Here is a 20,255-nt window from a genome sequence, read left to right as displayed (position 1 = left end):
CAATGAGGTTGTGTTTGAGTGCCTTCTGGAAATAAGAGGCTACTTTATAGTGTTTGCAAGATGGCACTTAACTAGTACTTACTCGGAGCCTCTTTTCATTATGTCATCTAATGTTAATCTAAAGTAACTAAACTCAGCAAAAGGATATCAATGCTTCTAATTAGATCAAGGAATTCTCATTATGTATGCACTACTATAGGAACTATAATGTCCTGACAGTGCCAAAACAATATGACTGCACTCGTACTTCCACATATGCCTCTCAAAATAGGATAGAATCCATTGAGAGTACCACTTTGCATCCTGTTTTGTAGAAATCCTGAAGGAGATACTTCAAGGAAATCCTTAATAGTTTTTGTGAAGACTATCTTTGTGAAGAAAGGACTTCTGTAAGACCTTTGACACGGTCCCACATGACATCTCCAAACTGGAGAGGAATGAATTTGAAGGGTGGCCCATTCAGTGGATAAGGAATTGGCTGAAGGTGCACCCAGAGAGTGGTGCTCAGTGGCTCCATGTCCAGGTGGAGGCCAGTGACGTGTGGTGTCCCACAGGGGTCTGACCTGGGACTGGTGCTGTTTAGTATCTTTATCAGTGACACAGACAGCAGGATCAAGTGCACCCTCAGCAAGTTTGCAGATGACACCAAGCTGAGTGGTGCAGGTGATACAGCAGAAGGAAGGGATGCCATCCAAAGGGACCTGGACACACTAGAAAAGCGGGCCCATGTGAACCTAATGAGGTTCAGCAAGGCCAAGAGCAAGGTGCTCCACCTGGGTTGGGGCAATCCTGGGCATGAGCACAGGCTGTGAGGAGAACTCATTTAGAGCAGCCCTGCAGAGAAGGACTTGGGGATTCTGGTGGATGAAAGGCTTGACAAGAGCCAGCAATGAGTGCTTGCAGCCCAGAAGCCAACTGCATCCTGAGCTACTTGAGGCCCTACTTGGAGTCCTGCATCCAGGTCTGGGGCCCCCAGCACAAGAGGGAAATGGACCTGTTAGAGCAGGTCCAGAGGAGGGCCACGAGGATGATCAGAGGGCTGAAGCACCTCTCCTATGAAGACAGGCTGAGAGAGCTTGGGCTATTCAGCCTGAAAAAGAGAAGACTCTGGGGAGTCACCATCCCTGTAAGTCTTTAAAAAATGTTTAGATGTAGAGCTTAAGGATATGGTTTAGTGGGGACTGTTTGTGTTAGGTTAGAGGTTGGACTCGATGATCTTGAGGTCTCTTCCAGCCTAGAAATTCTGTGATTCTGTGGGGAGACCTCACTGCAGTTTTACTATAGTTAAAAGGGACTTATAAAAAGGAAGGAGAAGGATTCTTTACTCAGGTAGATAAAGACAGGGAATTGTCTTAAACTAAAAGAAAGTAGAATTAGATTAGAAATTAGGAGGAAATTACTCACTGTAAGGGTAGTGAGGCACTGGAACAGGCTACCCAGACAGGTTGTGGATGCCCTAAGGTGCTCAAGGCCAAGCTGGATTGGGCCTTGGCCTACCTGATTTAGTGGGTGGCATCCCTGCCTATGACTAGATGATCTTTAAGGTCCCTTCCAACCCAAGCCATTTTATGATTCTAAGAAAATACATGGAAGATCAACCACACATTGAAGGACTGAATTCTCTCTGAACAAAGAGACCTTGTGTGATATGCAGTGATGTTCAGTTTTTGTATAAATCACAAATATACAAAATATATGCAAAATACAGCTACAATTATTCCCTGTCCCTTTGGTATTGTTGCTACAAATGCTCTAACTGATACTTAAGCCTAGCAGATCTGTGGATGTGCTTGACACTCATCACTATAGCAATGGAGATACAGGACCACAGCAGGATAGATGTCAAGTGGAAAGTGTACATGATGTGATTATACAGAGAGACACTGAAAATAGCTACAACTTCAGACAGTGAAGTTTCTGCTTTGAATACATGTGATGGTTACAGAGATAATGGTCCTCAAAGCATAAATGTGTTATGAAAGGCTGTTGGACATTTTACATCCACTGTGGTTGGCTAACTTGATAGAAAATATAAGCGGAATATGTTCTCAGCATTTTCCAATGGCATTCTATTTATTACACCTTCTTCCAGTGAAGTGGGCGTCAGTGGGATCACAGACACAGAAGAAGAAAGAATTAAAGAGAGTGCTGCATATGTTGCCAGGAGGAACCTTTTTGCAGCCGGTGAAGGAGTTAGTGTCAGCAAAGTGGCCAAGTCATCTTCTGAAGAGGAACATCATGAAAAAAAATCAAGGAAAGTAGCGATCCGGGAGTCTGCTGAACGTGTGGCCCTGAAGAAAACGGTAAAAGAACAGAGATGGACACAAAGCTGTGAACTGCATGGGTCTTCTTTGTTTGTTCAAGTGCTTCACACATCAGAGCCCTGATTTACACCATGGGCAATCTCAATAATGGCAGTAAAGACCAAAGTATTTGCAATTAATGTATTTTCAGTGACTTAAAGTCTTGTTATCTTGGTGTCAGGTGGATAAGAAAAGAGGCACCAGGAACTCTGCAGTAATGCTAGGAGACAGGGAGGGCTAATGGAGCAGGGGAATTCTCTTTTTTTTTTTTTTTTTTTTTTTTTTTTTTTTTTTTTGCGCCCACACCTATTCGAATGTTGCAGCATCCCTTACCTGAACCACAAGGCAGCCTCTAGGCAGCACTTGCTGATAAGAAAGTGATGGGTTTAATCTGGCATTTTATGGCCTGGGAACAAGCTTGTCCAAAGTGTTTACCCCCCCGGTTTTAATCACAATCTGTAAATGATGGAGGCAACCATCAAAGCATCTGGAACTATTTTATATAGCTTTGACATTGTTGTGAAAATTGTTAATAAACAATATTTGGAGGGTATTTACAAATACATTATGACCAGACTGGGAGAATATCAAAAGAAAATCAGTTTTGTTTAGCTGATTTATTAATGTTCTGAGCGGAAGAATTGGCAGTATGCTTCTAAAATATCCTCATGAGATGAGGTTGGAAAGGGTGTAAACACTTTGAAGAACAAGGTTAAAAATGCAAAATCATCTTGAAAAACTGAGAAATAGTGAAGTTGAAATTTGATAACAAATGGAAATTACTACACATAAAAGAGTAAAGTGGGGAATGCCTGTCTAGGTAGAGGTACTGAAGGATCTGGAAGTTATAATATTTATAATAAAATGTCAGTCAAAATCAGGATTCTGTTGTATAAAAACAAATGTCCTTCTTGAATGTATTAACAAAAGTATTTTTATTAAAACATAGGAGACAGTAACTTAATTATGTTGGAAACTGTTAGACCCCTGATAATGAATACTTAGCATTTAATGAATGTCGAGGACAAGTAGAACATATTCAGAAGTGAGAAACAACAAATGTAGGCAATATTGGTATTGCACATTTTATTAAAGATTGAGAGGATTATAAAAGCTGTCTTCTTTTAATAGCCTTAATACAGGGAGATGTAATTCTCCATATACATGAAAGTTAGGGCAGAAAGTTTAATTTGCAGAAAGCGGGATTTATAGTATATTAATAGCCTTTTTTCCAGCTCTGTGAATAGTCCAGCAGTTGAAACAGTTACCCTGGGAGGGTGAAAGATTTCCCTCAGCAGGAAAGGTTTGAGAGCACATCTGTCAGAGATGCTGTAGGCATACACGATTTTGTATTAGAAGAGTAAAGAAGACATCTAAGTTTCAGGTCTATTTCACCATTCACCATGTACACCAAAAACAAACAAACAAACAAAAAAAAAACTTAAATGTGGAAAATTATTTTACCTGTGATCATTTTAAGAGGAAAAAAATAGGAAAACCAAATCTAACTATTTTGGAAGGAGAACCTCTTGAAGATGAAAACATTGTTTTCCATGTCCAAGTGAGATAAGTGCATTAAGTGCATAGCTGGATTTTAGAATGAAGTTTCCATACTATTTTACTACTTTTAATAAATACAAAAATGCTTTTGAGAATTAATAGTTTGCACTTATAACTGCAGAAACCGATGATGAATTGTTTCTTTTCCAGCTAGAAGAAACTCAGGCATTCCACAAAAAGCTGAATCAAGATAAACTTTTACATCCTCCTGAGTTTATTATTGAGCCTCGTTCTCACACTGTCTGGGAAAAGCAAAATGTCAAATTTCGCTGTACGGTGGCTGGCTGGCCAGAACCCCGTGTTACATGGTAAGTTTGTATCACTGAAAGTCACCACTTAAACAACATCTAAACTCACCTCAGTGACCATGGATTTTTTTCAGTAAAAATACAAGATCGGTAAAAATACAGGTACAGAGGACACCCTTTTTATAACAAACACATTTCAAGTCATTGCACAAGAACAGAGCAAAATACTAAAAGGGAAATAATTTGTGTAACAACAGTACAAATACATAGATCTTCAGTACTATCCTTAAGAGAATGTTTTCCAAGTATTTCTGTGTAGTCTATAAATGCCATTAACCAAAAATATTAACAAGAACTACCTGCTTGGCTGCTGAGCAGTTATACTGCTGAATCTCCATAAAACTTAAATCTCAATATGCAGGACGTTCATAGAAGACACATCATAATTATTTGAAATCAAAGGCTGCAGGTAGATCTAGGATCATCCAAATCTGAAATCTTTGGAGTCTGTTGGAGTCTTTTTATACACATGGTCTTTGGACTAAGTCGTTATTGTAAGAACACCAAAATATACTCTTAGACATAGCTGAAGGTCTGATTTGACTTGAATTAAGGTTTAACCTGAATGGAATTTAATTTAGCTTAATTAACACTGACTTGTGAAACTTTACAGTCTCACTATCTACTATGCTGATATTTCTTAACTCTTTCATGCTACACAAACACAGTCAAGTTTTTAAGGTAATAGGTAATAACTTTTTCAAACAAATGAGTTTTGATACTCACTTTTTAATTTAAAAGATTCTTATAGAATGTGTATATAGAATGTATGAATGCGTATACAAAATGAAAAAAAAAAAAAAAAGCTCATGTTCAGCATTAAGCATTAATTAGCAATGAGTTCTATAGACATTCTATTGGTGGAGCCAATATAAAGCATCTATTATACCATGATGTAATACTCATATTTTGTATTTTACTTCTACTTCCCAAAACTGGATGTAGTTAAACCAAGCCTTTAGTTATTTGATTTTGCTTTCACTGTGAACTGGCCTTTCATCTACTTGCTAAATGTGGATGGTGGAAGTTAATGCATTATTTTACAGTACATTTGAATTCCAAAGGGATTTCTGTTTGCCACGGGCTACTAATGGAAAAGATGAGTTCATAGCCATTTCAGCAGGTGTCTTTGCTCAGAATTAGGGAATAGTTCTGACCTGGATTTGTCAGCTTTCATTCAGCATTTCTAAGTAAATGTCAGTTGTGTATTCCAAACAGTCATTCTTTGTATAAGCAATGAAGACTTGTTCATGCTGTGCATGATAAATTATAAAGCTTTGTGGACTTTCTGTAGAGAAAATCTTGCTATGTGATGCAGCTGTCCTGACTCCCTTGGAAAAAGCATATGGAAAACCCAGGACATTTGAAACCAGTAGCAGAAAGCATAAACTATCAGTGCATAATGACAGTGGGAGGTTGCAGTCCAACATTAACTAATGACTTGGCTCTTCTGGAATTTGCGTTTCCAGAAATAACAAGTAGTCTTTCTTACACAAGTCCTATTCTTGCCATAGATTAATATAAATAAGTGAAAACTGAATCAATTATTGTTTAATAACCTGATAATGAAGACAAAATAAGTCTTCTCAGTGCTGGCTTGACTCACTTAAAACTTATTTCTGCACAGCACTGCATGCCATGAAATACCTTTGCAACCAACAGGATCCAAGGGATGCCCAGCCTTTTGGAGGAAAATTAGAGATCAGAGTCAAGTCCTGTTCCATAGGATTTCATATGCCCTGGAAAACATTGGGAGCAAGTAGCATTATTCTATTTTCTAAACCATTTGACACAGTATATGGAATATAAAGATGCCCAGATGTTGCCAGCCAGGGGGACACCATTGTGCAGATGAGGTGAAGAGTGGTGGTGAATGGATTTACTCTTAGTGGACCCAGGCTGTAGGTCAAGATAATGTAGTAGGAGATCTGTAATGAGTTCAAGAAGATCTGCAAACGTCTGAAGCCCAGAACAGAGAGTACTGTCCTGCATTAAGTCCCTTTCCATAGACATTTTAGTGAGAGGAAGATTGGGATGAAAAGCATTAGGGTTTATGATCCTTGCTTACTTTGGCACTTGGACAAATCCCAGTGTATTACTGTGTCCAAATATTTGTAGTCAGGGAAAAATATGTTATTGTATAACACTAAAAGTGCTGAAAGGCAGTGTTCAGATTTATTACAGATATAGCTCAGTCCTGATATATAGCAAACTCCTAATATTCTTGGTAAAAATAAAATTGGATATTACTGACTCTTTTGGTGAAGTGGGACATGCCACTGGCAACAGACCAATTCCCTTTCCAGACTGATAACCAGGAGGGAAACTGATTTTTAAATTCAGAAATGAAGAAACAAAGCCCTTTGGCTGGCTATCTGCTATGATTTATGTAGAGAAAGGTTTGTTTGGGCTACATCAAAGTGTGAGATGAAGATATTTTTATCTATCACCATTTACATTCCCACTTCCCTCATATACACAGCACAGGGAAAACTATACTAAAGCATTACACTCTCCTAGGGAACACTTCTTCTTTATAAACCTCAAATCAAACCTAGAAGTACTTAATACAATTCAGTATTTCATTTTATTAGACTCCTATTGCCAGCTTGTTCCATACTGCTCACTCAAGACAGGATTCACTTGAACAGTTATGCAGTTACACCATGTATTTTCCAGGATGAGTGACTGTTTTAGCGACGATTGGTGAGAAAGAACCTACCACTAAATTGTCCCTCTGCAAGTCTCATATAAATATTCATTTAAATTCCGCAGTCAGCAGTGCCAGCTCACTACTGATCACTACTGGTTCATTCCTTCAAGCTACTTACTGGGAATTTTGAACACTAAAATTTCCTACCTGACTCCCACTATTGAGGGTAACGCTCGTAGTACAAGAATCAAGAAAATACTCATAGTATACACTTGTAAAAGCTTTTTGATAACACAGTTTTTGCCAGGTGCCTCACTGCAATGCACTTTCTGATCGAGACAATTTTTTACCAGTTTAGCTCTATCTGCTTTGTGGTTTCCACCAACTTAATTATGCAAGTAAAAATAAAACTAAAGATAATTTCCTACATGGCATTTCTGTGAATATGCAGGTTTTAAAATTACATCAAAAATGCAAACCAAAACAATACCTTACCAAAGTAGGTAAGAATGTGACAAAATTTTTATTATTTGCCATTCAGAAAACCATGAAATGTTGCTCATGAGAATCTTCCATTCCCTAACAAGTAGCAAGTGGAAGTTCATGATAGTATAAGCTTATTTTCATCATGTTCAAGACTATTTTTCCTTTAGCTAGAAAATAAAATTCACCCAGAGCAGGAAAAAAAAAGAGAGAAGTTGAGCTTCCAAACATATATAATGCTTTCCCAAGATAAACCATATTTTATCTAGGAGAAACATGCAGAAATTGGTTTTATGTTTCAAACACCAAGCATTTTACCTTTTAAAATATATAATTATGCTTCCGTTTGTGATGTATTGTTTCTTTGCTTTTCCATAGGTACAAAAACAATGTGCCCATCGATGTACAAACTCACCCTGGCAAGTATACCATTGAAAACCGATATGGGCTGCACTCACTGGAGATTAGCACGTAAGGAAATTTTAGATAATTTAACAAATAACTTAAGCTGAAATGTTACTGTAGGCTGAGACCTGCAAAGCATAAACATATCTCTTGGGGATATAAAGATAAGAGATATCAAGTTTATACATCTGAGATGTATGGTATCTGCTAAATGTTGAAGCAGCTCTGGTTTTCCTCAGCAGAGTATATGCCATTTACTTAAGTGAATAATTTATCTTTAATATTAATATCTGCATTATTATTTTATTTATGGTTGACTCAGAAACATATAGAACACTTGTGACTATTTTTCCATTTGTCTCCTTCATGAGTACAGTTAAATATGAGAAATACCTAGTTCAGGGTAACAACATTTGAGTAAACCATTTTTTCAATATAGCAAGGTCCTGATTCTTACTGAAATGAGGAACAGAATGGAGGATTCCTCACTTATACACACACACACACACAAACGATCTTTAACAGCATTCATCCTCCAACTGGGAAATTTTTGCAGTAAAATTTTGTCAAAAACCACTGAAATCCTGAGATGTAATCAGCTACTTCAACCTTCAGCAACAATCTAGTTTTGACAATCTAGGTACTATTAGGTGCCTTTTGAAAATATTTTATAAGTACCATTTCGACAGTTTCCACATCAGGCATCTCTCCATAGGAGAAAATAAATTAGAAATAAATATTATCAGACTTTTTTTTCCTACTTCTGCTGTAATGTCAATTTCAAATCTGCATGCAATTTTTGAAAAGAGACATTTTTTTTCAAACATGGATTTTTAATATTGAGAAAAGCTTAACGGCTACAACCAGTCCAGTGTCCTATATATCTCCCACACTTTTACTGATTTATAGGTTTTACCCTGATTTATGAGTTTTTGTTGTTGTTGTTTGTTTGTTTGTTTGTTTGTTTATTTAAAACATAGGATCGGGTATGCCAAGGATTAATGGGTGCCCTACCTAATAATTTCTCTAATTTTAGGTGTGATTTTGATGACACTGCTCAGTACCGGGCATCTGCTATGAATGTTAAAGGAGAAATTTCAGCTTATGCTTCCCTTGTGGTAAAGAGTAGGTTTGCAAAATATTTCCTTGTTTTTTTGTTTGTAAAATGCGTGTTACCAATTTCATTTCTGTAACTCAGAGGACTTTTACCTCTTGGCGATAGTGACTGGACTTGTTCTTTTTCTGTGTGTGCATCTAGGGTACAAAGGAGACATTGATGCAAGTCTTTTGCATGCTGGAACAGTTTCCATGCCTCTGAGCCGTAAGTTGCAATATATGTTTGTTTGACACATCCATTTACAGTTGTGACATGATGACAAATGACTAAGCAGAATATTTTGTAACATTATATATATATATATATATATAAAAAAAAAAAAAAAAAAAAGAAGAAGGAAAAAGCTAGTAATCTTTCAAAGGTACTGAACTCTCCAATTTCAGATAGTGTTTAGCCTAACCTTCAGGAGACGATGTCTTCACCCTCTAGGTGCATGGCTACTTGCTTATACAAGAAGCATCATTTTAATATTGCTCCTGAACATGAAATAAAATCATCAAAGAGAGAGACACTTCATATCTTGCAATATATAAAACGTATCCTGGAAAAAAGCTAGAGGGTGTGTGTGCTTCAGTAGACTGGCTGACTTAATAGTTTTTGTCTGCTATGTGATTTCATGTGGTGCAAGAAGGCATAGAAAAAATCAAATTGTCAGAAGCAAATCTGAATATGTTGGCTGTATCAAGATAAAAATCATAGTTTGTTTTACCTGAGACCCTCACATTTTGAAGTCATTTACAACAGTGTGCATACTTTCTTGATCAGAAATGTTAAGAAAATCCACTAGCATATAATGAGTGCTGAGTACTCTAGGCACCCTGTGCATGGAAGGCTTGACAGATGAGACACACAGACATTTCTTTTATTTTAGCAGCATAGATAAGTTAGGATATGCTGCAAAGGCATATGATATGTCATTTATGTACTGAAGCTCTGAAATTACAGAAATACAATTACACACTATTACAAAATGAAAGGCCATAAGTTTTTCATGTCACTTGGGATTTATCATTTGGTGATGGAAAAGGAAGATGACAATCTGTATATACGCATTGAACACAGGAAGACTGTGAGCTACCAGCATAGGGCATTGTAGAAAAGGAAAACGTGACCCTAGCTTTTATCAGCTGAGCTCTTTTCGAAAGAATGATGGAAGGACCTGTGCCATGTATGTGCAGTACAGTATTCTGTACAGTATTCTGTACTGCACATACAGTATTCTGTGAATACTGCATCATTCAGGAATTACAATATCAGGTAAGGTAAATTCAGGAGCAGGTACAGGCTGCACGAATGCCCGAGGGAGTGGAGAGCTTCCTTCAAAAAACTTAGGGTTTAAAAATGAATGCTGAGTGGACACGACTGCCTTGAGATGAAGCAAGGAGTTAAACAGGGGAAGAAAAGAGACATCTAAGGCAAAGAGCAGCTTGACCTGAACAAATCAGTAGTCATAACTAGAAGAATGCTTAAGTTATATGCATGATAATAAAATGACAAAACACTCAGTTTGAAACTTTGGAAATTCTGGAATGAAATTCGGAAGGAGCTTTTCCCTGATAAAATAAACTAGAGTTATATGAATAGAGAAATAATTGATTCCTGGTGATAGTAAGTGTTTGCATCATGTGACTTTACAATTACTTCTGAATACAATTATTGAATACACGTTGTTTCTATTTATACCTCAAAGTTTACCAGAGCTTGTATTCATAATCGTTGAGTACTTTCACTAACTACTCTTATCTCAAAATGAAAGAAAAGGTAAAAACAGCAAATATTTTTTTCCCTTATACAGTTGGGGTTACCCCGCATGGCTATGCTTCCAGGTTTGAAATCAGCTTCGTCGACAAGTTTGATGTAGCCTTTGGGAGGGAAGGCGAGACGATGAGTCTGGGCTGCACAGTTGTCATCAGTCCTGATATCAAGCGCTTCAAACCAGACATCGAATGGTACAGAAATGGTGAGCTACACTCGTTGATGTAGATCTTTACTTCTTTCAGCATTTGTGAATGTCATGATTTGGTCAGCATTTTCTCAGCTTTCTAAGCAGTAATATTTCCTCTTTTTGATTCAAAGTTTTTCAAAAATTAGCATTCTGAACTGAAACCACGGTTAGAAAACAGAGGAAGGGCTGTGAAAATGTCTTTTATCTTTCTTAAACAAATTTAAATACTAAAAGTTCTCACATGTCTGTGGCCCATCTATATAGCCTGCATAGTTTTTCCTGCATATTACATTTTAAAAGTAATTACACAAAGCTGTAGTGCAATAGCTGACAAAAAGCTGTTCTTTTCTGAATGTAAACCTTGAAGATGAAGATAAAACTGACATGAGAGCAGAATTATCTGTAATTTAAGATTGTCTTTGAAGATAGAAAATTTTACAGTAGGAATGGTCTCTTACGCATTTCCAATCTTTTTCAAACTATTCACTGTATTCTCAATGCATTCCTTTAATGTTTTTGCCTAGTTCTCACCATGAAATTCTCTAATTTCTAGGTGTTCTTATTACACCATCCAAATGGGTCCAGATGCACTGGACTGGGGAGCGAGCTTCATTAACACTGACTCATGCAAACAAGGAAGATGAAGGTCTTTACACTCTACGTGTGGTGATGGGAGAATACTACGAAGAGTACAGTGGTTATGTCTTTGTTCGAGGTAGGATATTGGTTTATGAACTGAACTCATTGCAGAAATGAGGAAAATCTGCTGGCAAAATCAGTCTCTGTTTTAGGTGCTTTTGTCCAATAAAAAGATATATATATTTATATATAATATAGTAATTTTTATATAAAACGAAGTAAATTCATTTATGATAATACTTTATATTAATGTATTCCCGCATTGTTGCTTCCAATTTTTATCTTTGGAAAAACTGAATGCATACGTCAAGCTTTGGTGTCACATGCTAGAAAATGTCTAAACCACACTGGCATTCCAAGGAAAAAATTTGGGTTATTAATGTAAATTCCCAACTCTTTCTCAGTTTCAGCCTGTGAACAGTACCAAACGTAAAACATAAAGAGGAAAACTCTATAATGCAACTTAAAAATGTTTTTTTGTAACAAACTCATGCTAGCTAAACCACATTGTTTAGATCAAGATTTTTTTATGCACCATTTGAGGAGTTCTCTCTAATGCACAATACAAAAAGGAAAAATATGATAAAAGGGAAACACAAAGATCTACATGTACACCTGGGGAAAAATAACCTCATGCATCAGTATGTGCTGGTGGCTGACTGGCTGGAAAGCAGCTTTGCAGAAGAGGCCATAAGGATCTAGGGGAACACGGGGTGAAGAGGAGCCAGCAACATGTCCTTGTGGCAAAAGTTAGGGACATCCTGGGCTGCATTAGGAAGAGGGTCACCAACAGGTGGAGAAAGGTGAGCCTTCATTTCTACTCAGCACAGGTAAGACACATCTGGAGTGCTGGCTCCAGTTCTGGGCTCCCCAGTGATTCTGTGACATAAAGCTGTAAAGCTGACACCATAATTTAAACAAAGAATTTAAATGTTGTTTTTCTGGGTGTTATTTGCTTGTACCATTAAAAACTTCCTTGAATTTCTGTTAGAGTAAATATTTCTTTAAGAAGATCCATGACTATCAGGTTACGTGCTGAGTCTATATCTGTCCCAGCTGCTAAAAGCAGCTGAAGCATGTAATGCTAATTCAAAAGGCTCTGGAAATTTTTGGCTCTGAGAACATGCTTGGAGTGTCACTGCTGTCTCAACTGTAGCAAAGCTGTGTGAGATAACGTAACAGTCTGCTCAGAAAATACGACTGAAGTCAGATGTTTTCATCACCTGAAGAAAGAGCGGACTGAAATGTGAGTCTGTGACCAAGCAGCAAGGAGAATCAGTTCTTGTTTTCTTGTTTAAAATTGGGCTGCCACATAAATAAATGATTTTGTTCCTGTTACGTCTTCTAGCACTTCCAGCAAGGCAGGTATGACCTGACAGTGAACCAGCTACCCCTTTCACAAGAGTATCTTACTAGCCAACTGGTGAGCTTGTCAAATTCAAATTAGATTAATTATTTTCTACTTAAATGTTCCCCATGGTCCCCTTTGGCTAGTGTGTTTCTCACTACTCCTCCTAATTTGTGGCCAGGTTACTCCAAACTCTTAAATAGCTGCTTAAGCACAAATAGATGTCCTGTGTCACATGTAGAAATACCCATGTGTACTGCTGGAAGTGAGTGGGGTGCCCATCAGGCTCATAACATCAGCTCTGTAGACAGGCTGAGAGAGAAGGGGTTACTCTCCTGCCATGGCTACAGGTCAGTATTTGTCAGCGAGCCATCAAGGGTGAAATCCCAGCCCCACCGAGGCTGATGAGCAATGCTGATTGTCCCAGCTATTTCCCAGTCTGTCTTGGAAAGAAATTGTGGTGTCTCATGTTTTGTCAAGCAGGAGATATGGGCAATTAAACCTCTCATAGGCAGGTCATTGAAGATATCTTTTTTTTTTTTTTTTTTCTGAAAGACAAAAGCATAAAAATGGGAAACGACGTACATTGTAATACAAAACCTTGTAATGCTCTGAAGCACCAAACATTTTAAAAAGTCTGCATTTTAGATGGAATGCAAGAATAATATTTGTTAGCCAAACTTTGTTTTTCTTCAGGTATGTACAACTTAAGTCTTAAGCCAGGTCTTCTTTAGTAGTAGCTCACAACAGGGCCTGAAAAATGCTATATGTAATTGTATAAACTGATGCTGTTCCTGCAGAGAAACAGCCTCTCTTCTTTGAAAGTCTTCTACATAATCTTCTTGCAAGGGTTATTTTTCCCTACAAGAAAATCACTCCATCTCACAATTTGAACTCTGACTGTGTAAACAGTGTAATTCTCCAGTGCCCAGCACTGTGCATTGCTATTTAAAGCTTTAGATAAAATTTGCCCAGAATCTGATGTTATTCAAGGCCCTTTGACACCAATAATTTCATATTTGTGATGAACACTTGAGAGGAACAATATGCTCATCCTTATAAAGGTTATATTCCAAAACGTGATATCATTAATCTTCAAAATGTTTTGGTACCTTTTCAGCTCATATCTAATCAAAATCAAACAATGAAGTACTATGTGTGAAGCTAAGACATTTAATTCATTTTAGAAACAGAACCGTGTTCAGATTGGCATTTTCTTCAGCAGAAGTCTTTGTTCTGCGGCTGCATATCCAGCAAACAGTAGTTCAACAAAGTTGATAATTCTACAGGATGACCTTGTAAGAAAACAAAACAAAACAAAATAACAACAACAGAAAAAAGTATTTGAATAGAAGAGGTTTTGCCTCACAGCTCTCACTGTGGGGTCAGATGAGATCTGGTGGGGGAGCCATATGTAGCAATATTTACCCCATCAGTGTTATTAGAGGTATGTGGCAGAAATCACAAAAGTGAAAAATGTGTTTCTTTTTAGACTGCAGTGTTGTGTATTCAGTAACTGAATCCTTTTGATTGAGCTATTGCCTGGCGGCAAGGCAAAATGTCAGCCTTATCTAAGTAAAATAAGAGGTAAATAGAGAGTCTGCCAAGCTTTCACTTGTCTTGCCAGTGTCTCTGGCAGCTACCTCATCAGAATTCACGATACTAATATTTATTTAAAATGCCTAGATCTGTTATATTTACATTATGTTGTAACATGTTAAGCATTTGTAAATGTTGCGAAAAGCAAAACCTGGAGAGACACTGCCAATATAAAAGCAAATGATTTTTGAAGCCAGTAGTATAACTTTTTGGCTGAGAAAGAAGAGAGTTTGGTCCTTAAAGATTAATTGTGAAAGAACCGTGGTTCACATTAGGAAATGTGTGTCTCCATCCTTGCAGATGCTGATGCTGAAATCCCAGGAGCCCCTGGAGCACCGCTGGATGTGCAGTGCTTAGATGCCAACAAAGATTATGTCATTGTTTCCTGGAAACAGCCGGCTGTTGATGGAGGAAACCCCATCATTGGGTACTTCATTGACAGGTCAGCAAGCACACCAGTGCGAAAAACTGCTATGCATTCTAACTCAGAAACCTAAAAGCACGTTTAAATGACTGAGATAAAGTGGTCATTGTTATTTTCATTCTTCATGTTTGCCAGAAAAAAAAACAACTTTTTGTCTTAGATTGGCTGGGCCTGATCTAACTTTTAGGGAAGTAATTATGCCTTGGTTTGTTTCAATACACAGAAATGATTCTGCAAGTCACTGCTGAGCTCTCACTGATTCTTGTGAAGCTCAAAAGGCCTCGGGATTTTACAATGCTGGTACCTCACAGGGTCAGTTCCTTCAAGATCAGAGCTCTCCCTCCTGTTTCCAAATAGTTACCATGCTCCAGAAAGCAAAATATTATTCCAAAGGGAGTTGGATTTCTTTATGTGCTGTTGTTTTTCAAGGTCTCATGTTCACAAGCAAATTGCATTTATGTGTTTTACAATTCAATGATAAGAATTGGAAATAATTTCTAAAAATATGAAAACTGAATATGTCACACCGTGACAGGATTCCAGAAGCTTGGGATTTAAGCAATTCAGCCACTGTTTTGAGACTTACAATGAAATTTTCAGAGCTGGTAATATTTGTTTGAATTTCAGTAACAGAATACATCATTAATTTCAGTAATAGAATACATCATTAGTGACATGGTGTTCCTGTTCAATTCAAAGCTATGTTACTGTTCTCCAGCGCATCACCATAAATCAACTGCCGTGCTTTGGTATAAACTGCCCAGCAGCAAATGCCAATTTTCTATCGTGTGAATACATGGATATAACATGGCCTGTGGTGCATATTCCCCCAAGTGGCCAAGTTTACTTTCCACCTCACAATGTTGTCCTGTCATGCCCTTCAGCCCCACAGACACAGCAGCATGTCCTTTTGTGGGCCCTGTGGGGCAAGGCAGTCTCTTTATTTCTGCAATACCAAACACAGCTTCCTTTGGGTTGTTTGAGCAGCAGCACACACCCAGGTCCACCTAACGAAATCGGTATCTTTCTAGCATAGGATTCTAGAAGATGTGGTCAGATACTAAGCTCAGGGCTGTTAGAAATGTTCCCTGCTGCCCTTTGGCAAATTGCAAATTCTGCCTGTGGATCAGTTACTGAGAAAACAGTGTTGAAAGCACTCAGCTTCCTCACAGAACCTTGCAGAGGAGAAATCCATTAAAGATCATACATTTGCTTGTCTTTGGTAGTGTTTGATTTCAGGGTAGGTATTTAGACACCCAGATATTCAGCCAGGCTAGCCCTTGCAGCATGAGCAAGCCACCTAAAGCAGCAGGAACAGTCTGTGCTAAAGCTAAAACTAGGGCATCCTTCACGCTGAGCAGAAACCTGGACCACGAAACCACCCTGAGTAAGACCGTAACACTCGCCAGAAAACAGAAGTTTGCATGTACTGAGAAATCTAGGCTTCCCCCTAACATTTACTTCAGCAGGTATCAATAAAAAATTAGCAGCAATAAAATGCATCTCCTGAGCTGCTGGTTCCTTTTCCTGCTGCCCATGTGGCTGGATGCTGGGAAGCCACCTACAAGGGCTCCTGGGGTGATGGCTCCTGCTGGATCCCTGAGCCGGAGTCGTTGCTCTCCCTGCTGCTGGTTCTCTTCTTTCTGCCAAAAAAACTGCGTCTCACCAGGGTGTGAGGCTTAGCAGTGGAATGAGCACCACACTGCTGGGTCTTAAGATTACAACATTTGCAACCACAGCACCATCCGAAGCAGGGCTTCAAATTCTTCAAATTTGAAGCTGGGTTTCTGACTTCAGTCATATTCACAGCTCTCTGTGTTCTGGGTTGGTCACAGATGAAATCTGAACAGAGGCTTCCACGCACCATGAAGTCTGCTATTTCCCTGGCTGTACAGTAGGGCACCGTGCATGCAGGATGAGCTCTGCTCCTGGCAACTGCCAAGGATACACATATCTCATGTCCCTTCAAGTATGCTGAAGCTGACACTCCCCAAGCCTCCCAGAGCATACTTTGAAGGGTTGAACAGTGGAGTGAGTTCTGTCTGTGTCCCCTCCCCAGTTCGGGAAAGACGGAGCACAGCTGCAGGGGATTCAGTGCATAGGCAGGTGGCACTTCGACCCTGACCCCTTCTGCAGCTGCTTTGGTGTCACCAGCAGACACCAGTGCTGGGGAAGCTGGCTTGCCTCAGGCAATGAATGTGAACGGATGGTGAAACTAAAGGTCTGGGTGCCTGGAGTCTGCGTTTTCCCCTTCCCAGCTCTACTCCTTCCTGCTGTTTGTATGTTTCAGGTGTGAGGTTGGCACCACCCACTGGACCCAGTGCAATGAGACTCCCGTGAAGTTTGCCCGTTTTCCTGTCACTGGTCTGATTGAGGGCCGCTCCTACATCTTCCGAGTCCGAGCGGTGAACAAAGCTGGCATTAGCCTACCGTCACGGGTGTCTGAGCCTGTGGCTGCCCTGGATCCTGCTGACAGAGCCAGGCTTAGAAGTAAGACATGCTTTTTGTAGCTTGCCTGAAAGGCTTAAGAAGCTGTATGAAAAATAAATAAATAAAAAGGCTGACTATTTACTCTTAAGCCTTCAAAATCCCACTAGAGGGAGCAATGCAAAAACAAAATATTCTTTGGAGACAACGTTTGCCAAGAAGGATTCATCTCAGTGCTCTTTGCACAAAGCGCTCCAACAGCTTGAATGGCTTTGCTGGCTACAGTGCTGCACTCTGGACTTGCAGAAAGCAGGGAAAAGGCACAGGAGAGTAAACTGCCTGAAGAGACTTGCTTTTGTTCCACCAGCAAAATAGCTGAGTGGATCCTGTGAATAGTCACCCTCTGTGCTGCAGGCAAGGGTGGCTGATTCTGCACTCATGTGATGACCAAAGTCTTTCAATAACATCAGCAAAATATCAGGGCAGCCCAACAGATTATTGATCCCAAGCCCTCTGCTTAACTGTTAACTTTTTACAAGTCAAGCATATTTCTCCTGTAGCCTGGAGACGTCCTAGACACAAAGGCCTTGGTGATGAGTTTATCTAAAAGTTTGCTTCAAATTCCCCTTCTCCACCCACATCCCAAAATCACATGCCTGAAATCCAGGTATTTCTACTCATCACTGAAGTTTTACTATTTAAAATGGCCAGGTATGAGACTACTAGGAAATACTGTGGTCACACGTGAAACCTGAAATCTGGGAGGGCTTTTGCTTTTCACTGGGAAGTGTGGAAGCTGTCTCAGGAGAGGGAGTCTGATTTTGGTGACCTGTTGCATCTCCTTTTCTCCCTCATGATCCACTTTTCTTCCCATCTGCTCCATCTCTACTCTAATTTCCAAAACAAATCAGCCAATGTAAGGTGAAGCACACGGAGGTGGAGAACAGCAGTTGCAAAAATTATCTCTGAAAATGCATTGACCTGGCTGACAGCATTGAGCTACATAGCTGTGATAATATGATAGTGCAAAGGCACTGAGAGAGCCACCCAAAGCATATCAAGTTGGTGTGTTGAGTCAGGCTGAGTAATTTCTGTCTGTGACTATGACCCTTGTTCTGAAAGCTGGAAATGTGAGGGAAAGTGGGTTAAAAAGAGACGAAGAGCAGCCTTGCCTCTTCCTTTAATGAGTGAGCTTATAAACCAAATGAACAGAGTATGGAAAATGAAGTTAATTCTCTAAAAACAAGTGAGCTTAATACCTCTGAGTGAGCTAAATACCTCTGCTTGTCACTTAAGTGACTTCAGAGAAATTTCAGCAAGGAATATGTGCCTCTGTTGATTAATTTTTTCTTGATGTATTGATTACAGAACAGCTTTAAACTAGGTTTGAGTATCCTTACATGAGTAACAGTCACAGCAGTCACCAAGAACTGAGCTCATGTGAATCCTGCAAATGTTAGTTTTGAACCACAAAGGACTCAGTTTGCTCAATATTTCAAAAGTTCATGAAAGTTCTCATTTCCATCCTCTCTATGACATCTGTTTCAGGTCACCCTTCCGCTCCCTGGACAGGACAGATTATTGTCACTGAGGAAGAACCTGCAGGTAAACACAGCCCTTTTGCCTACAAAAGTCTGGCTGAGTAACTAGGAAAACTTCCATCAAGTTCAATGGACTTTGGCACACACCCAAAGTTCGTTGTTCTGAAGAGTCACTCAACCTTGAACAACTCTGGCTTTAGGTTTCGTTATTCAGGACTTAATAAATAAACATGTTTAACATTAAAACAATGACATTTAAAACCAGTACATAGATTGCTTTAAATACTATGTTTTCTAAAAATATCAGGTGCCAAGATATGTTAATACCTGTCCTATACTTTAATCACAGCACTGACTCTGATACAAATATGAAGGAATTCATACTCATTTCCATTTCCTACTCTTCTCCCCTATAATTCAGAGGGTGTTGTTCCTGGTCCACCTACAGACCTCCAAGTTATTGAAGCCACAAAGAACTATGTTGTGCTTAGCTGGAAACCTCCTGGACAGCGGGGCCATGAGGGTATCATGTACTTTGTGGAAAAGGTAAAACCGGAGAAAATCAGAATCATGTTGTGGCAATCTTTTTTAACGTTTTCTTTACCAGCTTTTCTGGAATTTTATTTCCACTTTCAAACTCAGGCTAGGACTAGATGTTTATTGACATAATTGTTGCTGTAGATTAAGATAAAGTAGGAGAACAAAAAAGAAAAAAAAAGATGATATATGTAATTACAAAAATGGATGTAGAATGTGTCACACACTGTAATAGCCTTTCATGAACTGTGTCATTGACTGGCCATAGAGTAGATAGGCTGGCAAACCCACTCTATAATGAGAAAGCACAGGGCAAAATCAGAGCTGTATATATATCGTTCGTATAAAAGAAGCTTGTCTTGAGGGACAGACTGTTAACATTTTGGAGGGAGGCATTCTGTGAGAGAGTTTCTTGGCATCAGCACTTTCTTCTCCAGCTGCCTTTTCATATTTATTGTCTTCGTTAGCTTTCCATTTGCTTCACCAACTCAACAAAGGTGACAATTTTTATTTTTCTAGAACAGAATCACTTTTAATTTCAATGTCCTTTTTTTCTGAGCTGTTTTTCACATGGCTGATAGCCTAGAAAGATCTTCACCACCGCCATTTTAATAGTATCTCATGGTTTCCACAAACTTTTTCATCTGTGCTTTTCCCTATCACTCTAGAGCTGTCATCATGGGAGATATAAATATCTTCCCATTATGTGTTTTTCATCTCTTATGAAATCTAGTCTAAATAAATGAGTTTCACTTAGCAACAGTCTCAGAGAGGATGAATATATGAATTTTGATTTTCCATATAAGAAAGCTTTTTGATAACCTATTGCTTGCTGAGTACCGAACATTAGTGTCACGTATTGAGATAATGTTCTCCTGAGAATTTGAAATCCCTCAGAAACAGGACATATTATTTGAAATTATCTTTAATGTAAGGCAAAAGTTGATTGTTAATATTAGCAGTATA

At 38.8% G+C, this 20,255-nt stretch overlaps 1 protein-coding gene across 5 annotated transcripts in view; it reads left to right on the top strand.

Moving 5' to 3' along the window:
* Positions 1–20,255, top strand: part of MYOM1 (myomesin 1) — a 77,189-nt gene that overhangs the window by 15,720 nt on the left and 41,214 nt on the right. For all 5 annotated transcript variants that reach the window (XM_068671511.1, XM_068671512.1, XM_068671509.1 and 2 more), the window contains exons 4-14: positions 2,093–2,303; positions 4,014–4,171; positions 7,686–7,778; positions 8,749–8,837; positions 8,971–9,033; positions 10,625–10,789; positions 11,328–11,489; positions 14,661–14,802; positions 17,075–17,274; positions 18,760–18,816; positions 19,174–19,298. In XM_068671511.1, the coding sequence (XP_068527612.1) occupies positions 2,093–2,303; positions 4,014–4,171; positions 7,686–7,778; positions 8,749–8,837; positions 8,971–9,033; positions 10,625–10,789; positions 11,328–11,489; positions 14,661–14,802; positions 17,075–17,274; positions 18,760–18,816; positions 19,174–19,298 (1,465 nt within the window). The remainder of the gene's footprint in view (positions 1–2,092; positions 2,304–4,013; positions 4,172–7,685; positions 7,779–8,748; positions 8,838–8,970; positions 9,034–10,624; positions 10,790–11,327; positions 11,490–14,660; positions 14,803–17,074; positions 17,275–18,759; positions 18,817–19,173; positions 19,299–20,255) is intronic.

The sequence above is a fragment of the Anas acuta genome, chromosome 2 (assembly GCF_963932015.1).
Source record: "Anas acuta chromosome 2, bAnaAcu1.1, whole genome shotgun sequence".
Classification (NCBI taxonomy): domain Eukaryota; kingdom Metazoa; phylum Chordata; class Aves; order Anseriformes; family Anatidae; genus Anas; species Anas acuta.
The sequence above is the reverse complement of the archived record's forward strand: the minus strand, read 5'-3'. Positions and strand labels throughout refer to the sequence as shown.